The following is an 11,433-nucleotide window of genomic DNA, read 5'->3' on the forward strand; positions in this document are numbered from 1 at the left end:
TTTCCGAGGCAGTATCACTACGGAAGTAGGATTGCCCAACCTTCCTTCCGAGGAGTGGCTAGTGGGTTTGAACCTCCAGCCTTCTGGTTAGCAGTGAAGTGCCTTAGCCACTATCTCATTATTCTTGACTTTGGCTCCTTCTGAAACAGCATGGCTAGTGGGTTTGAACCTCCAGCCTTCTGGTTAGCAGTCAAGTGCCTTAGCCACTATCTCATTATTCTTGACTTTGGCTCCTTCTGAAACAGCATGGCTAGTTGGATACTGTTTTGGGTCATTTTTCACTTTACATAAATATGAGACCACATTTAAAACATAGCTATAAGTTGTGACACCTGACCAAAAAAAAAAAAAAGGCCATTTATTAATCAGCAACTCCTCTTGGATTGTATTTCTGTTTTTATTGGTGGCCTTCTGAAGATGGGTCTCCCACCATGTAATCAATCTATTAATTAGATAGTGCCCTGCCTTACCCCAAGCCACATAGTCACACAGAGAATTTCTATAATGACAGCTTAACCACTGAGTCTCCTGGGAAATTAAACTCATCTGCATTTTTGTTTCAGCTCCGAGAATTCCTCTTCAAGGTTCAAAGTTTCTAAGCACAGCGGGGCCCGGCATCCTCCCTCAGGGAGCAGGTCCTCAGTGCCTACCTGTCTTTCTTTTTAATTGTTCATTATCCAGGCCAGGCAGGTGCTCCCTAATTTCCCCTGTGGCTGAGAGCTTCCCCAGTGTATAAGCACCCTCCCCCACTCTGTGGCACTTTTAATTGTCAGTGTTTCTCATTTGCCCTCCAGAGGTAATTGGCCCCAGAGAGAGCCTCTAGGAAAGTAAGTCTTGAAACTTCCTCCATTTGCTGGATTTCTAAATGCAGGGGTATCACAGCGAGTTGGGCTGACTGCTTTAGATTCCTCTCCTGAGGGTTGCCCTAGTAGACGCAGAGGCTGTTACCTTCCTGTTGTCCTACTCCTGAGACAGCTGCCCTTCAGAAGCCTAGAGGAGGGTCATTTCTAGGTTAGTTGGTATGCTTTATAATTTTCTCAAGTCGCAGCTACTTACAGGCAAGCTCAGTTTTAGGTCATTTGCTTTATGAAGTATCAGCATCCTTGGAGGACTTGTTAAAAATGCAAATTCTCAGGTCCCATCCCAGACCTGTGGAATCAGAAACTGGGAATGGGCCTAACAATCTTTGTTCCAACAAGCTCTTCAGGTGATTTCTACATGCGAAATTTTTACTGTGCCACACAACAGCAAGAAAGGTGGTTGGGAGTGTGTATTTTTCTTAAGTGGTAGGCCTTCTTGTATTCCAAACCATTGTGTCTGGTCAATTCTGACTCAGAGCGACCCTATAGGACAGAGTAGAACTACCCCATTGGATTTCCAAGGCTGTAGTCTTTATGGAAGTAGACTGCCACATCTTTCTCTCATGGAGCGGCTGGTGGGTTCAAACCTCCCACCTTTCAGTTAGCATCTGAGTGCTTTAACCACTGCACCACGCTTTTGATCAAACTCTAGAAATTCTTTGATAAAATGAAAAAAAGGAGAGTGAGTTTTTCTGTATCTCAAAGGTTTAGAGGAAGAACACAAGGCAGCTTATACAATTACTTGTAGAGACTGTTTAATCTCTAAATAAGAGTTTTATTAAATTGTCTGCTTTTCAAAGAACACGTAGTTGAACAAGGCAGGGTGTGTCAAGAGCGACCAGAGGTCATGTAAAACCTGCAGCTACATGATTTGGGTTCCAACCTCAGGCTGCTCCTGTTGCCTTTTTTTGTTCTGGCCACAACTACCCAAGTGGGTTCTCTTGACTGGGGTACATTCCAGCACACTGGGCGCACTTTGGCACCATGCTCTTTTTAGCAGAGCACAGGAAGCGCTCTCACGGTTACGAAGTTCTCGGGCTCTGATATTGATGCTCAGCTGATGCTGTTAACTCCCATAGAAAGATCAAGGTCAGGATGAATTTAAGTTAGGGGAGTGGCACTTAAGTCAGGCGCTGAAGTTAGACCTGGATTTGAATCTTAGCACTTCCACTGACTAGTTCTGTGTGCTTTTTCAACAAGCTTCCTTTCTGTCATACGTAAAATGGGGCTAGTATCAATTTCCAAGCATTGCGGTGAAGAAGCCAGTTTCAATTAAGAACTGAAGGTAAAGCCCTCGGTTGGAACCAGTACAAAGAAGGTACTCCCTCAGGGGATTGCTAATGGTGCCCTCTCCAACTTAGGCAGCTTCTCTGAGTAAATACAAGAGAATTCCTTAAAGAAATGTGCGCCTGTTTATACATCCTCTAGTCAATTCTGGACAGAGCTCTGGTAGTGTGGTGCCTAAGCACTTGACTACTAACCAGAAGGCTGGCGGTTCAAACCCACCAGCCACTCCTTGGAAGGAAGGTTGGGCAATCTACTTCCGTAGTGATACAGCCTCGGAAACCCAAGGAGGGATCGCTATGAGTTGGATTTGACTTGACAGCAGTGAGTTTATTTAGGGGCTAGGGGAATAAGTTTTACTTGTGGGTGCTGGGCACGTCCTATTGAATCCCATCAAGAGGTATATAGTGACCGGTTGTCACACTTTTATTGATGCTAAAATTGACTTCAGGTTTCAAATCATGTCAACCCGATCCCTCCTTTGAAAGTTCTCTACTGATAATCATGGCCTAGATCTATTAATTCACTAGGGTTTGCAAATGCAAAACTTTCTATCATTCTTTCTACACTTACTTGCTGAAATTCTATAAAAGGTCATTTTTCACCATCAACTATTTGGTTATCTTGAAACACATTTCATAAAGGAAAGGTGGGATAAATGACATTTGATCCTTTCCTTGGTACCAAAACCAAACTCACTGCCACTGAGTCAATTCCAACTCACAGCGACCCCCTTTGGGTTTCCAAGGTGGTAAATCTTTACGGAAGTAGATAGTCCGGTCCTCCTGTGGAGTGGCTGATGGGTTTGAACAACCAACTTTCTGGTTAACATTCAAATGCCTTAGGCACTATGCCACCAGAGCTACAGGTCTGAGTAATGACAAGGTTCATTAACAACACCCAGTGGAGGCCAATTAGTCTTTCTTATTTTAATATGATTTTAAACACATAGATTTTTTTACATTTATATGATTTGATTAATTACAATAATTTTTGTATGTTTAAATTGTTTTATTGGAGGCCAGTGGTAGCCGCTTGGACTTAGTTACTGTGTCATTTTAACATGACCTTAATAATTTATGATACAATCTTGTCCTTAGCATCAGGGTGTATCAGCTGCATAGTATTCCCCTATAGGGATATGCCATAGTTTATTCAACCAATCCCTTAATAATGGGCATTAGAGTTGTTTCCTGTCTTTTGCTATTATACACATTGTTGCAGTGAAGAGATTTGTATATGTGATTTTTTTTTAAATTTCCCTAATCATTGAGATAAGTTTCTAGAAATTGGTTTGATGGATTAAAGGGTAAATATTTTGTAATTTTGTTGAGTTTCACCTCCAGAGTGCTTGTCATATTTTCTTTTTCCACTAGCAGAAATACAAACTAGTGTTCCTAGTGTGTCTTAAATTTCAAAAGCAATTAAAGATTGATAAATTTATCTATATAAAAATTAGCACCAATGGAAGCAGCTGTCATGATATCAAAAGACGTATTGCATTGGGCAAATCTGCTGCAAAAGACGTCCTTTTTTTTTAAATGCATTTTATGGAAATATAATTTATGTACAGTGAAATACACAAAACTAAAGTGACATGGGTCAATGCATTTTTTCTTTTTTTGCAGTGTTCCCTGCCCTCCCCTCCCACCCCTGGCAACCAAAAGAAAGTTTCTTTCCCTATATAAACCTTTCCTTGACCCTCCACAACAACAAACTAATACTATATTTGTCCTTCTGTGGTTGACTTATTTCACTCAGCACAATGTCCTCCAAGTTCATCCATGTTATGCAAGTTTTTGCAGACTCTACATTATTCTTTAGTGCTGCATAGCATTCCAGTATGTGTATGTACTATAGTTTGGTCATCTACTCTTCCGCTGATGGGCACATAAGTTGTTTCCATCTTTTTGCTATTGTAAAGAGTGCTGTGATGAACATGAACGTGCATGTATCTATTCCTGTCCTGATTCTCACCTCTCTAGGATATATACCTAGTAATGAGATTGCTGGGTCAAATGGTGTCTCCAATTCCAACTTTCTAAGGAATCACCGTATTGCTTTCCACAGTGATTGTGTCACTTCACAGTCACATAAGCAGTGTATGAGCATCCCAATCTCTCCACTTCCCCACCAGCATTTGTTATTTTCTGTCTCATTGAACCTTGCCATCAGTGCTGGGGTGAGACGGTATATCTCATTGTTGTTTGGATTTACATCTCCCTGATGGCCAATGACTGTGAGCATCTTTTCATGTATTAGCTGACCACCTGAATATCCTCCTTGGTGAAGTGTCTATTCATGTCTTCTGCCCATCTTTCAATTGGATTGTTAATTCCTTTGGTGTTGAGGTGTTAGAGTTTTCCATCGATCTTAGAGATAAGTCCCTTGCCAGATATGTAATTATCAGCAAATAGGAATTTGTTGCTGAAAGGACGTCTTTTCAAGTGCTGGAAAGTAAAGATGTCTCCTTGAAGACTAAGATGTGGCTAATGCATGTGAGAGCTGGACAATGAATAAGTTAGACCGAAGAAGAGGGGATGCTTTTGAGTTGTGTTGTTGGTGAAGAATGCTGAAAGTACCCTGGTCTGCTAAAAGAACTAACAGATCTGGCCTGGAGGAAGTGGAGTCAGAATGCTCCTTGGAAGCGAGAATGGCCAGACTTCGTCTCATCTACTTTGGTCGTGTTGTCAGAAAGGGACCATTCTCTGGAGAAGGACGTCATGCTTTGCAAAGTGGAGGGTCAATGATAAAGGGGAAGGCCTTCAACAAGCTGGATGGACACAGTGCTGCAGCAGTGGGCTCAGGGATAATAGGAATCATGAGGTGTCACGGGACCAGGCAGTGTTTCATTCTGTTGCACATAAGGTTGCTATGAGTCGGAGGTGACTTGACGGCATCTAACAACAACAACAATTTCTAGTAGACCAAAAAGCCAAACTCATTGCCAACGAGTCGATTCTGACTCACAGTGACCCTGTAGGATGGAGCAAAACTGCCCCATATGGTTTCAAAGACTGTAATCTTTACAGAAGCAAACTACCTCATCTTTCTCCTGCAGAGAGGATGGTGAGTTTGAACTGCCAACCTTTGGGTTAGCAGCTGAGCACTGAACTACTGTGCCATGAGAGCTCCTCTAGAAATGTATGCTGTTGTGTCATTAGGTGCTGTCGAGTTGGTCCTGACTCATAGCAACCCTGTGTACAGCAGAACGAAACACCGGTAAGAGGGGTTATTTTTCCACAGGATCACCAATAGAGTAAATTGTCAAACTTTGGCCTTTTGCCTGTTGGAGAGGTAAGAAATTATACAGTTTACATTAGTTTTGTGTTGCTCTTTGTGTAAGTTAAGGTTGTGTATCCTTCCAAAGGTTAAGGAGCCATTTGCCCTTTTTGAGTCTAGTCACTATCTCTTTATATTTTTGTTCATTTCTCTTTTGGGCTTAATTTTTTTTAGAGCTCTGGTGGCACCATTCCTAAGGCATTTGACTGCTAACCAGAAGGCTGGCGGTTCAAACCTACCAGCCACTTCTCAGAAGGAAGATTGGACAATCTACTTCCATCGTGATACCACCTCAGAAACCCAAGGAGGGGTCACTATGAGTCGGGTCCAGATCCTGCTGGACGGCAGTGAGTTTTTTTTTTTTTTAAGGCATTTGACTGCTAACCAGAAAACTGGCAGCTCAAACCCCCAGCCACTCCTCGGAAGGAAGGATGGGCAATCTCCTTCCGTAGTGATACCACCTTGGAAACCCAAGGAGGTGTTGCTATGAGTCAGAGCTGACTTGATGGCAGTGAGTGAGGTTTTATTTTAGGAACATAAGCTTTTTTTTTTTTTTTCTGGAATATAATTAGCAAATATTTTCCTCTATCCTTTGTATTTGACTTTGCTTATGGTGATTTTTGGTCATGCATACTTTTCAATATAGATAAATTTATCAATCTTTCATTGCTTTTGAAATTTAAGACATACGTATACAGTTTTCCAATTCCAATTCCATTTTCTTAAAATTTTATTTATTTGTTGCTGAGATTTCTACAACAAAACATACACCAATTCAGCAGTTTCTACACGTCCAGTTCAGTGTCTGCAAGAAAGATTCTAGAACTAATTGAGGAATTTAGCAAAGTTACAGGGTAAGAGGTCAACAAAAAGAATCAGTTGAGTTTCTATACACAGCAATGAGAAATCAGAAAGAGAAATTAAAGGAACAGTTCCACTTACAATAGCATCTAAGAATAAAATATGTAGGAACAAATTTAACCAGGGACATGAATCTATCCATTGTTAATTCAAGTATTTGTGTGATTTCAATTTTTACATTTAGATCTTAGATTCATTTGGTAATTATTCTAGTATGTGGTATGGGGTACGTATCCAGTTCCCTCTCTTTCTCTGTCTCCTTCCCACCTCGTCTGTCTGTCTGCCTGTCTCTCCTACTTATGGCTCTTCAGTTGTCCCAACACTCACATACATCTTCCCTTGCTTATTTGAGATGCTTCCTTACTGTATACTCAATTTCGATATGCACTTGGGTCAATTTCTGAACTTTATTGTTTTTCATTGACCTGTTTACTTATGTGCCAGTATTCCACTCTTAATTATAGAGCTCTCATGGTACAGTAAGGAGCTCTGGTGGTGCAGTAGCTAAGGGATTTGACTGCTGACTAGAAGGTTAGCGGTTCAAACCCGCCAGCCACTCCACAGAAGGAAGATGGGGCAATCTACCTCTGTAAAGATTTACCGCCTCCGAAACCCAATGGGGTTCACTATAAGTCGGAATTGACTCTATGGCAGTGAGTTTGGTTTTTGGAGTTTGGATGGCACAATGGCTAAGTACTTGGCTGCTAACTGAAAAGTTGGCATTTGAACCCACCCAGTGGCTCTGTGGGAAATAGGCCCTGGTGACCTGTTCTTGTAAAGATGACAGCCCAGAAGAGCCTATGGGCAGTTCTGCTCTGTTTGATAGGGTCACTGTGAGTTGGAATTGACTCAACGGCATGTAGCAACAGCAATAGTATAATATGTGTTGGGCTAAACCCACAGCTCTTGACTTGATTCTGACTCACAGTGACCCTGTAGGACAGGGTAGAACTTCCCCATAGGATTTTCAAGGCTGTAATGTTTACGGAAGCAGATTGCCACATCTGTCCCCACATGAGGGCTATGTTGTGGTTATATGCACTCGAGTCAGACCTGACTCATAGCAACCCCTCCTTGGGTTTCTGAGGCAGTATCACTATGGATGTTGATTGCCCAACCTTCCTTCTGAGGAGTGGCTGGTGGGTTTGAACTGCCAGCCTCCTGGTTAGCAGTCAAGTGCTTTAGGCACTATGCTATCAGAGCTCCTACATGAAGCCTAAGCTACCCAGAATTGCTTTTTCTTTTTTTTTTTTTTTGTATAGTATGTTCCTAAGTTCCTAGCTATTCTTGCTATCACAAATTGAGTTATTGAGTAAGAAGTATTATTATTATAATTTAGTAGTATTTTATATTAAAATATTAGGTGATTTTTTCCAAGTGCTGTTTTGGTACTGGAGATGTCATGGTGACAAAACCAGCAATATCTAGTTTCTCTCAGAGCTACTGTTCCAGTGAAGGAAGACAGAATATAAACAGGATGATATTAGGTGGCAGTTAATGCTAAAACCAAAAAACCAAGCTCACTGTCATTGAGTCAGTTCTGACTCCTAGTGACCCCTCCTTGGGTTTCCGAGATGGTATCACTATGGAAGTAGATTGCCCAGTCTTCCTTCCAAGGAGTGGCTGGTGGGTTTGAACCACCAGCCTTCTGGTTAGTAGTCAAATACCTTAAGTACTACACTACTAGAGTTCCTAGTCAATGGTAGGAAGACCAAAAGAATTAAAAAGAAAAGAAAAGATGTAGTGATAGAGAAAGAATGAGAAGAGGCCTTTCTGGTAAGTTGATTTTCAGCCAATTCCTGAGTCACAAAAAGGGGCAGCCTGTCAAGGTCTGGGGCAGAACTGTCTAGGCCAAAGGAATACTTAGAGGAAAGGCACGGAAAAGGTGTAGCCACTGTGGTAGTGAAGGTTGTGTGTTAACTTGGCGGGGCCGTGGTTTTGAATGACTGGACACCTAGCTGGATGTCGTTTTTCCCCCTGACGAGATTGTAATCACCTCAGTGGTGGAATCTGCTATGAGCAGCTAGTCGTTCCCTTTGGGGTGTGGCCTGGTTCCTGTATAAAAGGAGAAGCTTTGAGCACGGTCTCTAGCTTTTGGTACATCTGGACCCTGCCTTTGGCTGAGTCTTGGCCTGCCATGTTGCCTGCTGATCTGGGGATGGTTCCTGGACTCGAACCAGTGGTCTGCCATGTTGTTATTTTACTTGTGAGCTTGGGTTCATCAGGTTAGTCATGCAGCCAGCAGCTGGGTGAGTCAGAGAAAGCCTCGGGCTCCAGTGGGCCTGAAACAAGAGGCAGAGTAAAGCCTGAGGTCAAGAGGCCTTCACCCAGCCCCTAGAGCTGGCGCTTTAAACTCAGGCTTCTGGCGTCCTAAGCTGTAAGAGAATAAATGCCTGTTTGTTAAAGCCAGCCCCTTTGTGGTGTGTTCTGGTTACCTAGTGCCACTCTGACAGTAAACATAACCACAAATGGGATGGCTTAAACAAACAGGAGTTTATTCTTACAATTGGGAGTCTTTAAGTTCAAAGTGCCAGGCTCTAGGGGCTGGGGGAAAGCCCCTCAACCTTGGAGTCCAGCTCTGCCTCCTGCTGCCGGCCCCCTGGAGCTAGAGGTGTCTCTTCACTCAGACAGTTACTGGCTGCTGAGGCTGAGAAGCCTCAAGGTTGACAAGTAAAAAGGCACAGTCCCGATGTCACCAAACCACACTGCCGGCCATTGACTTAAGTCCATTGTAAGTTCTCAGCTCGGCAGAGCATGGCAGGCTGCTGAATAATGACACGGCTACATGCAGGGTCCAGTGTGCCACAGGCTAGAGACCATTCCCAAAGTTCCTGCTTATATACGGGAAGCAGACCACATCCCAAAGGCAGCTACTCAGCTGCTTGTGGTAGATCCCACCATGGAGTTGATTGCCAGTTTCCTCATGGGGCATACCTACCACCAGCTGCCCAGCCACTCAACCAGGCCCAGCCAAGGTGTCACACAACCACAACCACCACATGGAATTTCTGTTATAGCAGCACTAGAGAACCCAGACAGCCGCCAATGCTTACGACATGCTTGCTATGAACCAGGCACGATGCGAAAGCATTTTACCACGTTATCTCAGGTATTTCTTCTAACAACCCTTTAAGGTAGGTTGCTATTATCAGCCACATTTTGATGATGAAGTTGAGAGAGTTAGATCACTGGTGTCTCTCAGGCTCAAACTAAAGCAGCAAATCCTTAATTTTCTCTCCCCAGGCTTTCATGAGAAGGACAAGAAGCCATATTGCCGAAAGGATTTCTTAGCCATGTTCTCACCCAGGTGCGGTGGCTGCAACCGCCCCGTGTTGGAAAACTACCTGTCAGCCATGGACACTGTCTGGCACCCAGAATGCTTTGTGTGTGGGGTCTGTATACTCTTATCTTTTGGATTTAGGGAAAGCCAGGGGTTCTTCTCTCTGAGAGGCAGAGCTGCAAAGAGTAAAGGGTCCACAGTGGGTGGAAATGATGTGGGTTTCCTAAGGAGAAACAGAACATAACACCTGTCGCGAGCATTTGCTTGTCTGCTTTGCAAGTTGGCACTACGCTAGCCCCCATTTGCCGAGCACCTGAGTGAAATCCCTCTGACTGGCAAGGGGGTCTGGCAGGACTTCAAGACCAAACGTTGGACTCGGCCAGGTAGTTTGACTTCTTGACGTCTTTTCCCCTGTCTTCTTCTCATCCCCAGGACTGCTTCAGCAGTTTCTCTGCCGGTTCCTTCTTTGAACTGGACGGACGTCCATTCTGCGAGCTGCATTACCATCACCGCCGAGGAACCCTGTGCCGTGGATGTGGGCAGCCCATCACCGGCCGCTGCATCAGCGCCATGGGGCACAAGTTCCACCCGGAGCACTTTGTGTGTGCTTTCTGCCTGACCCAGTTGTCGAAGGGCATCTTCCGGGAGCAGAATGACAAGACCTACTGCCAACCCTGCTTCAATAAGCTGTTCCCACTGTAATCCTGCCTGAACCTACAGCCTCTTCAGCTCCCTCAGAAAATTTAAACCAAGAGATGAAAGAGTATACTCGTTACTGACCTTCTGCTTAATAGGCTTATAGAGAAAGTAAGAGTGATGAGCAGAAAAGGACCTTTACCCGTTACATGGCTAGGCTTAAATTTTCCACTGCCTGTGTTCTCACTAGATAAGGCAACAAGCCGATTTCGTATTCTCCTCCTCCTTTTCTTTCCTCCTCGTACCTTCCTCTTCCTCTGCTTCTAATCATGTGGTTGGATTTAGTTCTGGATCTTGCTATCCAGTTCCTCTGCAGGCGTGTTTACCATCTACATACCATCAATTCGCCACTAGGTTTCTGAGATTTCTCCATTTCACCCCTACCGATGGCCCTCCTTGGTCCCCTTCCCTTTGGCCCTTTTAGCTGACCCCTGTCATTTCCCCCATTTCCCTGTGGCTCACTTTCCCACAGCCACTGCTGTGGGCTTCCTCCCCATAGTCAGGCATTGTGACACCACTCTCAGCTCTTTATATCTTCCCTCGGTCTATTTCTCCTTTTCAAGGGGAAGTGGGTTTTAGCTGGACAACTTTGAGTGCTGACATCATTGATAAATAAAATGGCTTGCAGTTTGAATGATTCACGATCATACTGGTCCAAGAGATCAACTTTCTGCTGCCCATTGATATTTGTGTGCACGACGTGAAAATAAATTTTTATAATATTTCTCATTTCCTTCCACACAACAGGTACTGTTTTTTTTTGTTTTGTTTTGTTTTGTTTTGTTTTTTTTAATTAGAAGAAATTAAAAGGAGGACTCTTATTCACTAACTTTTCTCTTTAGTGCGTCTGTAACATTCGTTTTATCTTTTGGACTTAGATGACTGGATGATCTAATAGAGATGGCAGAACTTCTTAAAATTGTTTTCAACACTCTGCTTAAATAAGGAGAGAAACTCTCTCCCCTAGGCACCTTAAACATTTGTTTCTAAATGTAAAAAAATGAAACATGCATCTTCCCCAACTTTGTAGTTGTCTCATGAAAACAGATGTCTGCTCTTAGACTGTTTTTGAAGAAAGATGCTCTAAAATATCATTTGATCACCTTCTGGTCCACATGAGGAAATCCAGACCCCAGAGAAAAATCCCCATTTCAGTATTTGCTCCTCTGC

At 43.4% G+C, this 11,433-nt stretch overlaps 1 protein-coding gene across 1 annotated transcript in view; it reads left to right on the forward strand.

Moving 5' to 3' along the window:
* The window catches only part of LPXN (leupaxin), a 39,161-nt gene extending 28,892 nt beyond the window's left edge, over positions 1 to 10,269 (forward strand). The window contains exons 7-8 of the mRNA XM_007953881.1: positions 9,531 to 9,679; positions 10,000 to 10,269. Coding sequence (XP_007952072.1) covers positions 9,531 to 9,679; positions 10,000 to 10,269 — 419 coding nt within the window. The remainder of the gene's footprint in view (positions 1 to 9,530; positions 9,680 to 9,999) is intronic.
* Positions 10,270 to 11,433: the final 1,164 nt, after the last annotated feature.

This window comes from Orycteropus afer, unplaced genomic scaffold (assembly GCF_000298275.1).
Source record: "Orycteropus afer afer isolate SDZICR_OR568_19922 unplaced genomic scaffold, OryAfe1.0 scaffold00419, whole genome shotgun sequence".
NCBI lineage: Eukaryota > Metazoa > Chordata > Mammalia > Tubulidentata > Orycteropodidae > Orycteropus > Orycteropus afer.